The sequence below is a fragment of the Ambystoma mexicanum genome, chromosome 9 (assembly GCF_040938575.1).
Source record: "Ambystoma mexicanum isolate Mex_15411 chromosome 9, UKY_AmexF1_1, whole genome shotgun sequence".
Classification (NCBI taxonomy): Eukaryota; Metazoa; Chordata; class Amphibia; order Caudata; family Ambystomatidae; genus Ambystoma; species Ambystoma mexicanum.
Genome location: NC_090931.1, coordinates 548,225,023 through 548,245,543, shown reverse-complemented (window position 1 = coordinate 548,245,543; position 20,521 = coordinate 548,225,023). Strand labels below are relative to the sequence as shown.

At 47.4% G+C, this 20,521-nt stretch overlaps 1 protein-coding gene across 2 annotated transcripts in view; it reads left to right on the top strand.

Moving 5' to 3' along the window:
- The window catches only part of CLTC (clathrin heavy chain), a 1,506,669-nt gene that overhangs the window by 770,183 nt on the left and 715,965 nt on the right, over window positions 1-20,521 (top strand). For both annotated transcript variants that reach the window (XM_069615119.1, XM_069615118.1), the window contains exon 13: window positions 16,264-16,444. In XM_069615119.1, coding sequence (XP_069471220.1) covers window positions 16,264-16,444 — 181 coding nt within the window. The remainder of the gene's footprint in view (window positions 1-16,263; window positions 16,445-20,521) is intronic.

Genomic DNA, 20,521 nt, shown 5'->3' with positions numbered 1-20,521 from the left:
TGATGGGGATGTCCCTATCTCCTCCAATGAAACTGCCTTGCCCGTACAACGAGTTATCTCAAGACAAGGGGGAAACACTTCACCCATGCCCACAAACCCTGAACTTAGCAGCTTGGCTCCTGAGGTCATAAAGTTTGGGCACCTACGAATCCCTCAGAGATGCATGGACTTACTTAGGGAGGCGAGAAAACCTAACACCAGATACTGCTACTCAGTAAATGGAAGCGCTTTATCTGATGCAATTCCAAGGGCGGCAATCTTATTGACTGCTCTTCTACCCACATTGTATTTTACCTGACTCACCTACTAGACTCGGGCCTGGTTTTTAATTCCCTGAAGGTTCACTTGGCTGCTCTCTCAACCTACACTGTCACAACAGGTGGTGTCCTGGTGAAAAATACCAGTTATTAAGACTTTCATGGAAGGTGTTAAAAGGATTCATTCCCCCATTTTTAACCCTGCTCCCGGGTGCGACTTAAATGTGGTCTTGACTAGACTAATGGTGTCTCCTTTTGAGCCTATGCCTAAGGCAAGTCTCAAAGACCTTACCTATAAGACAGCCTTCCTAGTGGCTATCACTTCTATAAGGAGGGTTAGTGAACTACAGGCCCTTTCTGTTCTAGACCCTTTGTTACAGTCAGAGATAAGGTGGTTCTGCACACTCATCCTCGATTTGCGCCTACATTTATTTCCAAGTTCCATGTGAGCCAATCGATAGAACTGCCTACTTTCTTCCAGAATCCCTCAAATCTGGCTGAAAGAAGCCTGCACACATTAGATGTGCACAGGGCAGTCATGTTTTACCTGGAAAGAACTAGACCACTGAGGAAAACTAATCCAATTTTCCGTTTCCGTGGCAGCTGATAGAGCAGGGGATCCTGTCTCTAAATCAGCCATCTCAAGGTGTATTGTCATATGCGTCACACTCTGTTTCTCTCTTGTTAAGAGAGAACTGCCCTTCAAGCCCAGAGCACATTCTACTCGAGGCACTGGGGCTTCCATAGCTTTGATTGCAAATGTTCCCCTAGAGTCGATTTGCAAAGCGGAAACCTGGAGTTCTGTACACACCTTAACAAAACACTATGACCTAGACACTCCTCCTAGGTCTGATTCTCAGGTGGGACAAGCAGTATTAAGACATCTTTTCTCTACTGTTCCTTCTCACAACCCACCTCCAACTCCGGGTACTGCTTGCTAGTCTATGCACAGCATGTGATTCTAAGCAGATTCACAAGCATCAGAAGACCTGCATTACTCAAACTAATAGCATTTCTGGTGATTGTATCTGCTTAGATTCACAGGCGCCCACCCTTCCTCCCTGCTGGGGTGGAAGGAACATAGACGTCTTACTACTTTCTCTCTTTTATCTACTCACTCACGATAGTCATTGGACTCCCTCATGGCAGAATAAATACAATCCGAGGAACATCGACGGGTGAGGGATTTTGGGTACACTACCCGTCACGTTGGGGATGGCACGCCCATGTCGACTTCCCCTTTCGATACTCGAAAGACGAGATGCTATACTCTGCGATTACCTCTGGATGTCAGACTATATGCACAGCATGTGAATCTAAGAAGATAAAATCCTCAGAAATGCTATTACGATGAGTAATGCAAGCTCCTTCATGGGGTATCTAATCGTATTCCTTCCTCCTCTTCGCCCTAGTTCTTCACTTGCTCCTCATTGCTGCTTAGCCTCATGCTCCTCATTGCTGCCTTGCCTCATGCTCATACTGCCCCCATCCTAGACCCCCAACCCACTTGTCAAAATGAGGGATGCCCGCTTTACAGACTAGCACTTTAGTGGTCTCACTGTCCTCTTCTCCCGCCTGTCCTCCTATTCACCACTTGATCCTCCTGTCTGCCTCCTCCAAGTCCTTGCAATTCTCCACTGCACATGTCTTCTCCGATTACCCTTCCCGTTAATTGTCTTCTCACCGTTCGCCACCACCTATAAGCCCCTTCTCTGGCACTTCTATAGTCCGGTCTGGCTCCTCCCCTTATCTAATTGGACCATCTCTCTTCCTTCTACTTGGGCACCTTTGTATCCAATCTGCCCTCTGTACCCTGAGCCATTGGCTGTCCCTGCAGCCCCCCAAGCCCTTGTCGCAAAGGGGAAAAATATCTCCTATCCTAGCAAGCACACCCTATTGATGAGCAGAGATGACACTGTACTTGGTATAGGGTTTGAAACATTGAGACTTTGCCAGCCGACGTCCAAGGTGTAATGGGGATAAATCTTCTACATAAGAGAATGACAAATATATTTCATGTAATTTATTTCTCTGTCCATTGATAGCTATAGTTTCCACGGAGAGAACTTAATTTAAATGCTGCCCAAAGTGCAGTAATTGGTTTCCCTGGCTCAACACCCATTTGGCATTATAAAACAACTGTTTGCCTAGAGATTACCCTGAAAGTTAATGCACGAAATTTCCAAAACTCTTGAGTCATTGAGTACAGCTCTGTCCAGCATATGCCATGGAGGTCAAAAGATCAGGGGAAGTTTACAATCGTGCTTCAAAGAGAGCCAATACTGGACTGGCTTAAAAACATGGAAGCCTCTGGTGCCTTGCCCTCCCCGCGCATGTCGGCTCAGGCAGACTTCAGTAGGTGCACTTCTTGTGACTGCTTGTTCCCAGCATCGGATCTGCACACTCTGTGCCTCCAGTGTCTGTGAGGATCATGGCTGGGGTGGTTGTTCGGCATGCAACACGCTCACTCCGCGGTCAGGTGGAAGGTCTTCTCCAGATCTCCTCCTGAACACTTGAAGGAATACATACGCAGGAAGTCAAGCCCCAAGGTAAGTACTATATTCAGCAAAGTGTCCTGCAATGGCGATTCCTTTCCAGGCAAGACCCTGAGTGGGAGGGATCGTTCGGATACTCGTACCAATCACGGGCCTGAGGCGCCAAGGCTACCGGTTTTCGGACCAAGGGATCCAAGGATCCTCTTGGACTGAGGGGCCGCAAGGTTCTAGTACCGGGAAAACTCCACAGGGGCATTGCTCTATCACTGGATCTAGGCCCGAGAAGGCGCCTACACGCCAAGGCACGACTGGGCACACTCCAAGCATGACAAGCCTCCCAGCTCTACACCTGAGCTGCAGACTAGTACTGAGCATGCGTTGGAGGACAAACCGGTGCCTGCTCATACAGGTATGTCGGCAGCCAGAGTTCCCACTCTTTCCTGCTTAGCCAAAGAAAATGGTGCCGCAACAAGAAACACGCTCTGATGAATTCTGCGCGACTCATCCCTGAACCAGAGTCTAGGCTCTCCTCCCATGTGGCAAGGGGAAGGCAGACACTACCTGATCCTAACCCTAGGGGTGGTAAAATGAGGGAGGATCACATGGGAGGAGATGGCGGTCAGTGGCAAGTGGTGACTCCTGTAGGAGAGACGCAGTATTTATCATCTTGTGAGGATGAGGGTCCTATAATTCCCTAATATCTAATGGCATGCTGTCATTGCACAAGTCCCTCCCATGAAACTACCCAAAGCTGTGAAAAAGCATATAAACAGAATAGGGTTTGTACCTTGGGAGTTCAGGAATTAAATGACCTCTAATTGTCATAATTCTGCTTTGGGTAAAGGCAATGACTCCAAAATTTAAAAATATTTTCCTAACATCCCCTAACTCCAACTTTCAATTCAAAAAGCAATCAAAATTGACTAAATTACAACTTTGGACTTCAGGATCCATAATGTCTGTGGTACTGGGACGAGGGACTAGAGTTATTAAGGATCGAAGGTGTTATTGACAATGTGCGGTCTCATTGTATAGTAAGAAACTTGAGCGGGACGTTTAAACTCGGAAATGAGTTGCAGCTAGGATGAGATGCAGGAGGAGTAACTGAGTCAGAAGCAGTCTGGAGTGCTAGGATTACAGCAGAAGCTGAAGGAAGAACGCCAGCTGTTGCCACTGCGAGAAGCAAAAGTGTGCGTACTTGCAGAGTGGGCACAGCAGGAAAAGCCCAGCCAAAGGGAGACATGCTCCCAACCTGACGTGTGGTGCTTCGGTGTGCGGGAGGATGTGCAGGACCAACTGAGCTGGCAGAGCTCTGGAGAAGAGCTGTGCAGTCCATGTCGGGTACCCAGGAGCTGGCAACGGAGCGGACAGGACACGGGTCTGCCGAACACAGTGAAGCTGTCGGAGACGCCGAAGAAGTCTGGTGAGTTGGCCTGAACCGAAAGGTTACCTCAGGTGTGCCGAACAGGACAATTGGCGGTAAACGATTTTGAATACCAAACGAGTTAAGTACAGAGGCGACAAGGGCACAATTCCCCGTATGTGGGATACCATCTGGGGAAACCTGCAACCCGCATTGCCAAGAGGCTGTAATGAAACCGTACAGAGGCAACAAGGGCGTAACTCCCCTTTGAATGGATTTTGTCCTCCCACGTATTCATCTTTAGATGGATATCCTCTTCAGCTTGGCTGCATCAGAATATTCTTTTCGGTAGAGGGTGCTGTGCATTGATGTGTCAACTCTATGTCCCTCGAGGGCCTCAGTCTTGAGGTAGAATTCATCACAAGTACATAGCACGCGCACCGGCCATTAGCTTCAGTTCTGCTTTTCTGCGATAGCTGATGCTTCATGAAATTATGGCGCTCTTCAGTACCTGTGAAAACTGCGACTTACTCGCAAAACAATGGCCTCTTCGACACCTTCAACCCTACCTACCGGGTTAAAAAAATGCCACGATTGCAGCGCTAAGATGTCTCTCACAGATCCTAGAGTCTCTGTGGTGCCTTGACGTGGAGCATCGGACGGCAGACTGCGTGTCCTGTCAGTCCATGACTGGTAAAGCTTTGAGAGACCGAAAAGGGAAATTAGCTGTGAGTAGGCCCGCTACTAAATCCCCCTTGACGACACCCTCAAAAAAGCACTCGTCTTTCGTCGAGGCGACTCTCCTTGAAGTAAAAAATTCAAAAAGTGCTCTCGATCCAGGAGTGGTTTTCACCACTCTTCATCTTTGTCCAAGAAGTTGAAGAAAAGGCAATATTGATCACCTTTTTACCGCCTCATCTGATTCATCTCCTTAGAGGGGCATTAGCGGCCCAACCAAATTGTCAACTGGAGTCATTCAGACAGGAAATGTTAAACATTTTCGAGAAGGAGGCCCCAAATGACTTTGAAAGAGAAAGCTAGATACCAGGCTCCTGTCGCGCCGTTGCTGACAAGGAAAGGACTAAGGCAAAATCCTGCACGCCTTTGAACATGGAACGTAAGCCAGAATACCCACGAGAACCTTTGAGGCCTCGATGAAAAATTGTCAAACTCTATTGAGTCGGGGTTCAAGCCCCTCGAGGGCTCCGTCGATGCCAAAGTCGTCAGCGCCAAAACCATCAACGCCACCGGTGCCAAAACCATTGACGCCTTTTCCCATTAAATCTACATTAGCCTCTAATGAGGTTGAAAAATCATAGACCTTTATGTAGAAAGGATTTCTTTTCAAATCTTTGTCTATTTATGATGACCACGAACCTTCATTCCTAGCTACTCCTCCATTTGGATTGGAGTTTGGCACACCCATCGTCCGAGAGGCCCTTATCTCTGAGGAATCCAGGTTAAAGGACTTGTATAAAATCTTCAATCTGCTAGTGGCATTGGCATGTCACCTGAATTTGGCAAACTGGACCTGGCAGACCACGCAGATGCCTCCTTATAGGCAGCTTATGACTAAAGGAAGACTTTTTAGGATGGGGCAGGCCTACTCCTCCGTTCGAACAAGATCACCTGACTGATATATTGGATAAAGGTCTTCAGCAGGATCCTGTACTTCCTTTCTATATTGCCCTACACAAACGGCTAAAGGCAAATTTGGAGGCTCCTGCAGTGAATAAGAACCTCGCCAAGAAGTACAGGCCTGCCACTGCCGATCCTGAATATTTGTCAAAACATCCTACACCAGAGAGCCTGGTGCTTCAGGCAGCAACATCTTCTAAACAAGCTGCTTATCCAACCATTCCGCCAGACCAGGATGATGAGCGCTTTGACGCTTGGGCTAGGGAAGTGTTTTCTGCCGGGAGCATGGCTTTTAAGTCAGCAAATGCCACTTCGGCTCTAGCCGAATTTACGTTCAACGGGTGGGACTGTATAGCCATGGCAGTTGAGCATATTCCCGAAGGGGAATAAAGAAACAGCTTCTTGAATATTGTAAGAGATGGAAGGGAGGCGATGTGTGAGTCTCTTCAGGACTAGACTCAGCTGACCGCATCAGCAGGACCATGGCCGCAAGCACTGTAATGCGCAGGTTTGAATGGTTGAGGAAGTCTGGATTTGCACCGAATGTGCAGTCTAGGCTCCTCAACATGCCCTTCGACGGCAGTCTGCTGTTTAGCAGCAAGGCTGAAGAAAGCCTGGACAAGCTGCAGACCTCAAAGGTGGCTGCCAAATACCTTGCTGCCGCTATCGGATGGCCACAACCATCTCACCCCAGTGGATCATCTTGGAGGGGGTAGGTCCTTTCACTTCTACTCAGTTGGAAGAGCGCAAGGACTAGCTAGTCAAACGGGCCAAAGATTGCCTGTTGGTGGATGAGGGAAGGGTGATAAGTCCGCCCCAAGCAACAGCTACCTTACAATCAGCTGCTGCTTCAGCTGCCTCAAAACCTGAGACCTTAACCCACAAGACAATGGTCGGAGGCAGACTCTCACAGCGTCTGCAAGAATGGTGGGGTATTACTTCAGATGTGTCGGTGTTGGAAAAAGTAGCCCAGGGTTACTGCCTCCACTTTTTAAGAAGGCCTCACTCATTCAAATTTCTGGATCCATTCCTTGTGCAGGACATTTTGAGCCTGCTAGCGAGAGGTGCTATAAAACCAGTACTTGTGACAGAGAGGAACAAAAGGTGGCACTCTACCTATTTCCTAATTCCCAAGAAGCACCGAGGATTGAGACCCAAAGGCAGGAAGTGGGGGAGGAATTTTTCACTCCCCTGCTCTTTTTCTCTGCCAGAGTGCCTGACTGGAACCAGTACCCACTGGGGGGGCTAGCAACCTGCCCCTTTCTGTAAAATGCGAGTTTGCAGATGAGTGAGTGGGAATACGAATAAACTGTGAGGTTCCTGAGGTAGAAAGCAAGTCGACCACTGGAGCAGAAGATCCAAAGCTGAAGACTACCAGAGACGTCTGCCCACCCTTCCAGTTACTGTGAAGCGAACACTGCTGTCCTGATCCTGTTGTCTTATCGACAGAGGAGTTCCGAAGAGGATTCCTTCCCGTTGGCTGGTGGGATTAACCAGCCTGGGACGAACTGCAAATTGAGCCATCTCCTGAGGTGCTGTCTTTCCAGAGCTGCAGACCATGAATACCAGGAGTCCTCCGACCTATTTGTAGTGAAACTTCTTCGCGAGGCCAAATTTGGTCAGAACTTTGAGTTCCAGTTGGACCTTGCCAAATTTGGCCAGAACTTTGGCGAGTTCCAGTTGGACCTTGAGAGGCACAATTTCACTCATTTAAGTGTCCTCACTCGAAGATCGACCGGGCGAATAACGTCCTTTGTTGGAGCTGAGAAAAATATGCCAAAACCAGACCAACCAAGGAGACCAAAGAAATCCATGCCAAGTGTCCTTTCTTGAGATTGCTGCTGAGACATGCCATCGAGACCTTCGTCAACAGACCGAGGAATTGAGAGAACAGGTCCATTGCTGCTGCTCAGGAGAGAATCCAGGTATGTTTTCTTCTTCTAACCTAAGGTCCTGTGGGGCTAAAGATAGAACTTGCCTTAAGCCAAAGAGTTGCATGTAACTGGAGTGTGTGAAGGGTGTCCACCCTACCGCTGTCCTGGCTTGCCAGCTTGACTCCCATTAGGGAATCCTTTTGCAGGGTCCCCCTTCTTTTTGTTATATTGCTAACCCTTTCTATTTATATGAATAATGTATGCTGAGGACCTTTGCCTATTAGCTGCTACATAAGACTTTGGTTCCACTCCTACACTAACTTTTTGGTATAGTTGGGGATTGGACTTTACTTGTTAGTGACACTTTTCAAGGCTTCTAAAGATTTTAAAGAGCTGCTAAGTTCCTTCTTACAGACTTTATTTGATGTGTTTTTGTTAAGCTAATAAAATTACTGTATGTTATGCATCAATGTGAGTGTGCAATAGTACCAATAGTATGGTAGAACTGTCATTAGTAGAGAAAGTCTGTAGTTGCCACCCACTCCTATTACAATAGACGTTTAGGTTTTCAAGGATAAACTAAATTTAATTTGGGTGCAGGAGAGCAATACTGGCCCTGACATGAGATCGTAATATCAACAGAGAGAAAGAGTCCAATCTATGGATCCTTCTGTCCCCTATACACCCAGGTACTGAAAACAGTGAAAAGTTTAAACTTACATTCTGTATAAAAGAATCATGGTACATATATAATGCATAGTTCAAGTACTGTAATGTTCAAAGCACATTTTATTCATTTGTAATACATTGGAGAGGCCAATGAGCGAAGTTCGTGCTCAACGTGTTTCGGGGATAACTCCCCTTCTTCAAGAGCAATTCACACTATGAAAGAGGAAAACTCAAATAATTTGATAGGGAAAGTGAAGAGAATACAAAGAAAAATAAAATCATCCATCTAAAATCTGAATACATTCCTGTTCTCAAAGAGCTCTGAGTAGCCACGTATACTTGTGACAACATGCCTAGAGGTGTACAAGATACTTATTTGGTATAATGGTGAAACATAGGTGATGTGAAGAGTACTGTGTTCAACCAATCAAAGGGTGGTCAATTGCCATAATGAATACTTCTAAACTCATTGTCTGTAATTAATGAGTATCGATAAAACGCAATAATCAATATTGAGTATTCCACTTTACAATATAGAGGTTAGCCTGTGTTCAAATAAGTCCTAATGAGTATCTTACCTAGCATTCCCGGAATGGAAGATGTCGGGTACTGAATGTTTCAATACTGGAAAGCATCGCAGCTGCAGCCCATCCAGCTTTCTTTATTCAACACAAAACTCCAACGTTCCTACAAGTGAACTAGAGCATACAGTTATCTCCTCTCTAACCCGTAATGGGGATTATACTCTGTCGTAGCCAATGCAGTGCAATGGAAGCGCACATGTCATTTTCATACACAAAACGGCCTTACCCTAGTGTCAGTCGGGTCCTGTAAAATGATGAACCATTCCTGCGGTGAGTGCAAAGCGTGTCTTTTTGTATTCTACAAGAGATAATGCTGCGGAAGTAAAGATTAGTGAAGACGCGAAGTGAAAGCAGGAACACTACTAATTTCTGCTCAGTGTCAGTGTGACCATAGCAACCAATTGCAGGAAACATTCACGACATAACGGAGCTGTAAATGTATCCCAATGGGATTTCTGGGAACTGAAGTCTCATCAGCAGGAAAAATGAAACGCACAGCAACATAGAAATCAATAAATGCCGATCAGATGAATGATATATATTTGTGATGGCGGGACCAATATCCTGTCAAAGTACAGTATGCATAGACAAGCTAGCGTAACATATGTGAATGACCATAACGGATATGGTGCATACCAAATAACATCACAGCAATGAGGGTCACATTCCATCAAAAATTCATGACTTCCTAAATGTGTTGCAAACGCCAAATAGGTTTATGGGAGATCGAGTTCATAGAGGGGTGATGCAATATTCATCAATGCATGAGCGATAACCTCCAGTCTATATTTATCAAGGCATCTAAAAACATGCTAATTAGAAGCTAAGACTAATATAAATAAAGGAAACAAAATCGCTAACACTAAAGTGTACATAGGGTGGACAGTACGTCAAAAATAGCACTTTTGGTTCACCATGTACCTCACAACATTTCTTTAGCATCAATCTATTCAATATGGTCAGAACATCAGTGAAGGTCATTAGAAGTGAACTTTTAAGTTGCATCATATAGACAATCTCTTATCAACTTTATTCCCATATATCCTTGACCAAATGGCTCCTTGGTAAAGAATCTTATGTGTATTCATGTATTCCTGAAGGTATTCAACATCAAACAACCTTACGCCTCTAATATATCTAGTAGACTATTATTTACCATACAGAATGCCTGAAACCCCTGGCATGTTATCTACAGTTGTGTGTGACCATTATATCTGTCTCAAATATGATCACCCAGGATGATAACATGTGTAGCCTCTATGTACCTTCTACCAAATGTGAAAACCATATAGTCCACTTTCATTCCTTTAGGATATATTGTGTCCAGTCGGTGTAAGCAGTACATTTCTCTTTGTAGAAAACGTGAGTTGAAGTCGCCTCTTCTCTGGGGGTGTTTTACTACTAATACCATACATTGCTCTGGGCAATTGTATGATTATGTTCATTAAAGGGTCTAGTTAACAGGGATTTGGTGTTTTTGCATCTCACATTAGACTTGTGTTCTGTCGATCTTTCTTTTATGGGTCTTGCTATTTGGCCCACATATAGAAGCTCACACAGGCATTTGATCATATATGCAACCCAAGGTGTCAAATGGGTAGCAAAATCATGAAGCTGAATTTTCTGACCAGTGTGCGGAACTGTCGGTGGCGTCATTCTCTGTAACAAGTGCAACCGCAAGCCAATACATTGAATCATCACCTGTAAAAAGTATTGCTATTCATATGTGTGACGGTTAAATGAAAGTATTTATCTGCCTTCCTTGTGATAATACTACATATTTTTATATTATTTAATAATACTTAATAATACTTTAATGCATATTTAATACTACATATCTCAGAACGCCACCAACTGGATTAAATCATTCTTGGCAGATAGGACCTCCAGAGTATCCATCAGCAAAGAATCAGCAGACCCGGTGCCTGTCCCTGCAGGTGTGCCGCAAGGCTCCTGCCTATCCCCCACTCTGTATAATGCCTATACCAAGCTACTATTCGCAGCTTTGGATGCCATGGGTGTCATCTATACTAACTTCGCCGATGACACCCAAATCCTCATTCCACTCTCAGGCAATCACGAACAAGACTCACTCCTGGTTAACCAAATCTACTCACTCATTCAAAACTGGGTGGCCAATAATAGCCTTTGTCTCAACGATGACAAAACCGAGCTCCTCATACTAGGCTCCTCCAGCAAAATCAATACCCTTGAGCCCGCTTTCAAATCATTCACAATCGATGGCACCATAATCCCTGTTCTTAAACAAGTCAAGACCCTTTGCGTTTACTTAGATGCTACACTGTCCATGTCTAAACAAGTAAACACATTAGCCTCGTCCACCTCTTACACCTCCAAACTCATCTCCCTTAGCCACAAATTCCTCTCAGCCAATAACGGCGTTACTCTAACCAGAGCACTCATACTGTCTAAGCTAGACTATTGTAATATCCTTTTCCTTGGCACCTCCAAAGCCAACATAGCCAAACTTCAACTCATGCAGAACAAGGCCCTCAGAGCAGCCCTAGGCATCAAAAAATCTGAACATATCTCGAACACCAGAAGAGACCACCACTGGCTCCCTATCCAAGCTAGAATTTTATTTAAAACCTTGAGCATCACTCACAATTGCATGGCCAACAAAGCACCCAAATACCTCAACAACATAGTCATGAAGAAGCCCCAGACCAGACTCCTCAGGTCCAATAAAAACGCATACCTTGAAACCCCCAGATACAAAAGAGAGAAAGCAGGGGGTAGTAGCTTCAAAACACTGGCTCCCAGACATTGGAACGCTCTACCCACCCACATTATGAACGAAACACCCTTCCCAAAATTCAAAAGCTCTTTGAAGACTTGGCTTTTCAACAAGTACTAACTGAACCAGAGCACCAATTCACTCCAATTAACTGTGCATATCTGACTATTTTGTTGTATATTATTGACTGTTATTCCTGTGTACTTCTGTGTTCGCTTTTAAGATTGCATTCTCCCATTGTCTGTAACTACCCCGCGATACGCCCGGGTCTGGGCGTATAACAAATGTAATAAAATAAATAAAAAATAAATAAAAATTTAATATAACGTTTACTGTGCAAGTTTCTTTGGACTATTGTACTTACTGGGTTCAGTGTACTTACCTACCCCTCACATACTCCTCCTATGATAAACCTGGCTGCTCTACCATTCTACCAAGATCCTTTGGGTAGTGCGGACGAGTTGGGGGACCTTTATGTCAAGTGATCGTTTTATAGAATCTTACCTCAAGTGGACTGTAGAAAAACTCCTGTAAAACCACCCCAACCTGAGCCACACAGGGTGTAATGCCTCTCGCAATTAGGCAAGACCTCGCCCTAGTAACACCACCCCTCACCCTCCCAGCCTACCCAGTGCCATCATTGTCAGTGCGCTACACTGATGCAAGCTACACACAATCCAGACGGGGGTCCGGTAGGGCCCAACCCACCGCTCCAGACTGCTCCACACCAGCATGCGGCGGGGAGCGTTTTTATTTTTAAGTTCATGAGCTTAATGAAGTCCCATCAGATGGCAGGATTTCTAAAGGGCCTCATTAAGGAGATTACTCCTGTACCGCCCGCCCCAGAACAACCTCAGGCTACTGTACAACCACTTGTGCCTATACAGGCTTAACCAGCTCTGGCTCCCCAACAGCTCCCCACCAGGGCAGTCGTGGCCCCACCGCAGGTCCCTGCATTTCCGCCAGCAACCCCTCCGGGCAACAGCGCAGATCTGTATTCCGTCCCAAAGTATTGTGCAGACCCCAGTCCATGGATCAAGGGGCTACAGACCCTGGAGACACTGATGAGGATGATGCAGAGGCCTCCATGTCAGCCCAGGCTTTCCACGACCGGCCTGCCGTGTTAGCGGAGTATCTCGGTATCCCTCATCTGCAGCAGGAGGATCAACCAGAGGCGGGTTCTGATCAGGAACTTGATTAGAAGAACAGTTACCAGACTGCAAAATCCTTAGCTAGCCTCACAAAGTCCACTCCCAAAATGTACAGCCAGATGTACCAGCGATGCGACAAGCGCGGGGGGCCCTTTGGCGGTTTCCAGGGCTTCCAGGAACGAAGGGCCAGGCAGCCTGACCAATCTCCTAGTCAGCACTGCTGCAAACACAAGGCAGGGATTAAGGAATTCTTTTAGTCCCCCCTCCTCAGCCCCTGCCTCAAAGGGAAAGAAGGCATGACATTCCCCTGTGGGTCCACGTGTCCCCGGTGGGGAGCAGGTTTGCCCTTCACGCACAGTATTGGTGCACAAACCCCTGGATTCTATCCGTAGTGTCCACGGACTACAGCCTACTGGTTACTCGCTCTCCTCCCCTCCACTAGCACAGGTTGGAACTACAACTCTGTTGGTGGTAATTCGATCGCTCGTAGAGAGCCAGGCAGTGGAGGAAGTCCCAGCCTCCCAGCGGGGCATGGGCTTCTACTCCAGGATTCTCGCCATACACAAGAAGAACCAGGCTGACCGGAGTTGTTAGGATCTTTCCACCCTGAACCTTTCCCTCCCTCTTCAAAAGTTCAAGGTGGTTACGCCAGCGCTTATTGCGGAGACACTGTGCAGGGGACACTGGATGTGCTCCCTGGATCTGAAGGACTTGTAACTACACGTCCCAATTTGGCAGCCTCATCGGTCCTTCCTAAGGTTCAGGATCATGGGATTCCACTTGCAGTACAAGGTGCTACCTTTTGGCCTCGTTTCAGCCCCCAGGGTCTTTACCAGGCTGATGAATGAAGTGGCAACCCTCCTCAGGGCCCAATGTCACCATGTCTACCCATACCTGGACGACTGGCTTTCCTGGGTCTTAACATAGACACAAGCTTGGAGGACAAGATCGCAGCCATCAAGAGGACCACAGGTAATTTTCTCAGCAGAGCGGTGACCTCCGCATGGTGGTACCAGCACCTCTTGGGTATCATGGCGGCATTTCTACTGGCATTGCCTCACACGAGGCTCAAAATGAGAAGATTACAGCTGCACTTTGCAGCCTCATGGAGTCGGGAGCGGGGTTCCCAAGCTGAGCTTGTCAGCATTCTTCCCTTTCTGCACCAAGACCTTGTGTGGTGGAGCACGGACTGCAACTTGCAGATAGGCAGGCCCTTCCAGCAGTCAGCATCATAGCTCACCATAACCACAGATTCCTCCTTGGAAGGGTGGGAAAGGCCCTACCCTGGACAACCAGTGTCCATGGAGTCTGGTCCCTTGAGGAGCTGGAGGCCCATATCAATTGGCTAGAGCTGAAGGCGATCTGGCTCGCTCTCAAAGCATTCCTGACGCTTATCAGTGGCAAGACGCAGATTGGGTGCAGACAATTACAAATGGCAATTGAACGATCAGGTACTTCAGGGGGATCTTCAGCTGGTGGGGACAGCCCAGGTGGATATTTTTGCCACCTGGTACAACAGGAAGTGCCCTCAGTTTGCGTCCTGGCAGGGACAGGGCCTAGGCTTCCTGGGCTAGGGCTTACAGTTAACAGTGGAACAGCATGAACGCATATGTATTTCCTCCCACTCCCCTGATTCACAGGGTGATCTGCAAGATTAGGGAGTCCAGTAACCTCCGCATCATTCTGATAGCTCTGTGGTGGCCTGCGAGACCATGGTTCTTGGAGCTGCTCAGCCTTGCGGACCAGCCTCCGATTCACCTTCCATTGGGTCCAGCTCATCTTCTATCACAGCAGGGAGGCAGGGTCATCCACCCCGCCCCACAGAAGTTAGCCCTTGCAGCCTGGTTCCTGGGCAGGTCACATTGAAGTGCCTGTCTGTCGCAGGCTAACCTAGACGACATAGACAGTGCTAGGAGCGATGTTATTAGGAGCCAGTACAAAAGCGAATGGTCGTAGTTTTGCCACTGGGTGGAGTCAAACCAAGTAGATCCTCTTGTTTGCACATTGGACTTTTTGCTATCCTTCTCTGCACACCTTTCCCCCTGGTGGGGGGGGGTGCAAATAGACACATGCTGCACTTATCTGGCAGCCATTGGAGCCTACTGGAACTCGGAGGACATTTTTCCTCGTCCTCCACTTCTGGCAAGCCCTCACCAGGCTCTACCGGCCTATCAGGAAGCCACACCCTGTGTGGGACTTCAAGGTAGTGCTGGGTGCCCTGGCTCACAAACCTTTTGAGCCAATGGCACCCGCAGACATCAGGCTAGTCCACCATTAAGACGGCCCTCTTGGTGGACCTTACGTCTGCACACAGGGCTAGCGTAATCCAAGCACTGGTGGCTTCAGAAGCCTACCCTACCTTTCATAGAGACAAGGTGATCCTGAGGATGCATCCTGCATTCTTACATAAAGTAGTCTCTGCATTCCACCTAAATGAGGAAATAGTATTACCTGCTTTCTTCGCGAACCCCAAGGATGATGCTCAGAGGGTCTTGCACTGTCTAGATGTCAGGCGCGCTCTGAAATTCTATCTGGACAGGACCAAGAGCTTCCGCAAATCTGTGGCTCTGTCACCTTTGGGGGTAGGGGGGGTAAAGGCCAGGATATCTGGTTTCCATGGCCTCCATAGAAAGGTGGATGGTTTTGGCCATCAGGGAGAGCTATGAGGGGCAGCACAAACTGCTTCTGGCGAACATGCATGCCCATGCTATCGGAGCCAAGGCCACGGCAGTGGCATGTCATAATCAGGGCGGCCACGTGGGCCACTCCTCCGGCCTACTGCAAGCACTACTGTTTGGATGCCAGCTCCAGGTCAGACGCAGCATTTGGGCAGGCAGTATTAAGGACCTTGTTTTCTTAACAGGGTCACCTCTCGGCCCTGGGTCTACATTCAGCTGTAATTGCCCATACAGTATGGAGGGAAGGGGGACGGGACGTAGGAGTAATTATAATTTACTCACTGTAGTGACTAACGTACACCTAGTCCATAGTCCCCTTTCCTCCATACGTCCCACCATCCTGCCCCCTAATAAAACTGGTGTCATTAGGCAATGGTAATATTGTCGACACGTCAATTGGGACTGAGGAGTGGCGCTGGTGGGGCGGAGTCAGGGGAGCACATGCACCCAAGGCCGCGCTCCTCTACATTTAAAGGGGAAAATTCTGGTGAAAAAGGTTCTGTCTCTGTCCCTAGCAAGGGATGCCCATACATTATGGAGGAAAGGGGACTATTGACTAGGAGTACGTTTGTCACTACCGTGAGTAACTTAGAATTTCATCAATGAGCAGCTTCATCTCAAAGTACATGGGGGTTTAGTGTGTTGAGCTGAAAATATTGAATTGAACTTGCATGGTAAAACTTTAACACTAACTTTGGGGAACATAACTGTGTACGTTTAAAACAAGTAGCTTGTATATGTTACTCCCATGCATGACACCAGTAGCACGTGTAACAATGTTTACTTATTTTTCCAGTGGCTGGTCAATTATTTCGGTTCACTTTCTGTGGAAGACTCCCTCGAGTGCTTACGAGCCATGCTTTCTGCAAATATTCGTCAGAACTTGCAAATCTGTGTTCAGGTGGCTTCGAAATACCATGAGCAGCTGTCCACGCAGTCTCTGATAGAGCTGTTTGAATCATTCAAGAGTTTTGAAGGTAAAAGGTTTTTTCTTTTAAGAATTAGGGGTAAAACTTGTATATTCTCAGCACATGCGCTTTTGCGTGGCACCTGAAGCATCTGGCCTTTGTAATGCATCACAAGCAAACTCAGTGTTTTAGGTTAAGGGAGGGTGGGAGAGTGATGAACAGTTTGAAAAGTGTAGTTTAAAATGTCTCGCTGAACTTGATGAAGCGGTCTTTGCTTCAAAACTCTAAAAGTCGGTTATTCCATAGGTAATGCCCAGATAAAGATAGTTTCAAACCTATTCTCGACTTGCTAGCGTATGACTGTTGTTATCTCTCGGTTGACATTGATTTGAGGGTTGTGTTTGGTATTTGTGAGACTGGGTTTATAAGTATTTCAGGCTTCTGTACCAGATGTCTTTGTGGTTCATGCAGTATTTTGAAACGGATCCTTTGGTCAGGGTCGGTAGGCCATTTTCAGACTGGGGTGTAGTTGTCCTGAAAGGCAAAGTTATTTTTGGTCCTCCTGCACTCTTTTAGTTGGTTTCACGGCGACTCTGATGTATTGGCTGTTATAGTTCAAAAAAATAATAGTGGAGGCATTTTTATGGCCTAATTCAAGCAACCTAAACAACAAGGCAATAAGTCATTCTGCAGTGCCTACTCAAATATCCACACACATACACATCATTTTTATTGCATTACCAATATATATTTCTGATGTTTGTTAATCTGCTTAGAATCACATGCTGTGCATAGTCCGACATCCAGTGGTAACCGCAGAGTATTGCATCTTGTCTTTCGAGAATCGAAAGGGGAAGTCGACATCGGCGTGCCTGCAACACTATCCCTACTTGACGTGTAGTGTACCCAAGATCCCTCACGCGTCGAGGTCCCTCAGATCGTTTTTTTCCATCCAGATACCTGGTCGCCCTTATGCGCAGTTCGTAAAGAACATTGCTATTTTCCAACCGACCTTTGGTTGAATAATTCAAGAAAAATAGTTAAAATCACCCCTTCCGTCCCTTATCTCAACGGCTGTTCCAATCTAAGCCAAAGACCTGCGAGAACTTCGACAGACGGTGATTCTGTCGGTGTTGCCGACCACATGACCGGGCCTTCCGCCAGCCTATACAGTAGGGAGAGTGGGGTCGGGGTGGACATTTCTTTTCAAACTGAAAATGCCTTTACCTTTCCTTCCTCTTTCCCGTTTGGTTTTAGTCACTCTGTGTGTCCTCAGCTATTGAGAGGACTCAATTTAGATGTTGCCCTATTTGTAAGAGCAAACTCCCGTGGAAGGATAAGCACAGACGGTGTAACCGGTGCTTGCCCCTCGATCACAAAGCGGAAGGGTGTGTGGCTTGTAAGCTCCTCCGCCCCAAGACCTTAAAGGAGCGTAGGGTAAAACGGTGGGCGGCCTAAGGTATGTCCAAGGCTGGGAATTCTCCCACTGCCGCTAGCACCAAATGTGACGGCGAGAGTGACTATCTGACCTCCGAACTGGAGGTTGTTGACCTTTCGACGGAATGCTCGCGTTCGCATAGTCTGTCCCCGGCCCGATGAGCACGGCGTAAGCTCCGCTATGGGGACGTAACAACCCATCGACAAAGACGGACATGTGAACGGCACTAGGCATACAACCCCCAGCCTTACTTTGTCGAAGAAGACTTCAGCACTAACGGGTACACCGGTGCCTCCGGCGATACCCGCCGACCGCCAGGTTCGCCAGCCCTCCCCGCAGCCACATATGCGCCTAGCGACTGGGGAATCCAAGACAAAGGGCGCCACCCCAAAAATACATACTTCCGCCAACACGCATCACAAGAAAGTGTATGGCGATAAGAAGCCGAAGACTACTCAAAACTAGGCCTTACCACCGCCGAAAATTACGGCGTTACCGGAAAAGGTGGCCGATAAAGGCAAAGCTTCGGCTCTGCCAAAAAAGACTCCCTTACACTAGTCAGCTGCTACGCGACTCCGGTCTGCGGAAGACGTCGAAGACAGCCTGGCAAGAATAGTGTCCGCCGATTCTCATAGACGGCAGTTTAGGGACTCTTCGAAAGTTTCCGAGAGGCCCAAGGATCCGCCGAGATCTAAGGAGACCGTTCATAGGTCGAGAGAAAGACATAGGGATTTCCCACCTTCATCGGTCCCGCCAGAGGAATTCTCTGAAGGAGAAGGACTTTCTTCGACGTTAAGACAAAAATCTGTACAGTTTTTCGACGGAAGAGAGTGGTAGAGACACTTTTTTTCAACGGAAGACGGTGCTAGAGACACCTTTCCACCTCTAGACCATTCTAGGTCATCAGTCTGGACTAGAGAAAAGTTGGAAGACTGCATGGTAAGGCTGGGCAGGTTTGTGTCACGTTCAATACACCCTACACCAAGAAGGCCAAGCGATGAAAGCCCTTTTAACCCTAAAACTAAATTCCCAAGGCGCTTTGACCCCTCTTTAGAAGAGGACGTATATAACTGACATTACTGAAGAGGACATTCCACCAGTTACTGTAGAGGAAAATCCTTTTTCTAACAAAGAACATGAGTCCATTGAACAATGGCCCATTGAGGGCTGGGTGGCGGACCCAGATATGGGTGACCCTCAACCATGGCAGTCCCCAGATTCACAAGGTCCAGATACAGATATTCTGGCTTTGGACTCCCCTCAAACCACCCCTACAAGAAACCCCTCTCCAATTGATGATCAGCTGCTGTTTAATGTTACGTAAGGCAGCTGAACACTTTCAGATTGCCACTGAAGAGGCAGCCCCTGAAGCCGACTTCGTTGAGGATATACTCAGAGAAGCTACCAGCCAGGCTATACCTCTCCTCCTTTAGATTAAAAAAACGCCTAGCTCTCTCCTTGGCAACACCTGCTCTCACGAGGTGTAAACCCAAGAATTGAAAAACGTTCACCTTTCTCCCTCGGATCCTCTATATATTAGAGGTCATTCCACCCCAGATTCTTTGGTAGTCAATACCACAAGGAAAAGAACAGGGGTCCCTTTGTCAAGCGGCGAGGCAACCCCTTACCAAGAGGGGAAAAGACTTTACGCCCTTGGGTAGAGGGTTACCATATCAGCGGCATACTCTAGGCGTAGTGCCAATAACACCACTTTATTGGCCAGTTACGCTGATGCGCAATGGGCTTTAAGGCAAGAAGGCCTACAAGAGGCTCCAGAACCTTTACGAACCAGTCTCCTCACCACAGTCTCTGAGGGTAGGCAAGTTAAACAGAGCATTTTAAAGAAAACCTTGGATTCTGCCGAGACGGCCAGTCGAGCCCTGGCTCAGGGCATACTCCTCAAGACATGCATGGCTTCGTAACTCGGGATTTAAACCTGAGACGCAGGCGTCGCTTAAAAACAAACCTGTAGAGGAGTCCAACTTGTTTGGGAAGGTGGTCAACGAGGGCCTAGAGCCTGCAAAAAAGGATAATGACACCCTAAAGAGTCTGGACCAAATTACTGAAACCCTCCATAGGGCGAGGTTTTGGAAACAGAAGGTTTTTTCGTGACCAACGCTTTAGTCACCAGCAATACTCTTCAGGAAACAACTGGAAATCTCCACAGGGAACCAACACTTACACCACCCCGAAACCCCAAAGGGGACAGCGCCATGATAAAGGAAGGGGCACGAACCCTACCCCTAGAGGTTCCCCAGCCTCGGGTTCCAAATGACCCGCGGATTCGGGTCCCCTTCCATGCTTCCCCGGTCGGGGGCCGGCTTACATTGTTCCTTCAGGCATGGGAGGGAATAACCACAGACCAGTGGGTGCTAAAAAACATAGCCCACGGGTACTGTGTAGCGTTCAACCGGTCCCCAAAATTCAGACGTCCACGACAACGAAGACCAACACCAGAACATCTTTGCATACTTCTGCAAGAAGTCGAGATACTGGAACAAAAAGGAGCCATAGCGATCGTACCCCTATCACAGTTAAAAGAAGGTATTTATTCAGTGTACTTCTTTGTACCCAAAAAGGATCTAACCATGCGCCCTGTTCTAGATCTGCGCCCAGCGAACAAATTTGTAAAACCACAAAAGTTCTGCATGTCACTCTGCAGGAAGTAATTCCCCTGCTTACACAGAGGGATTACATGGCAACTCAGG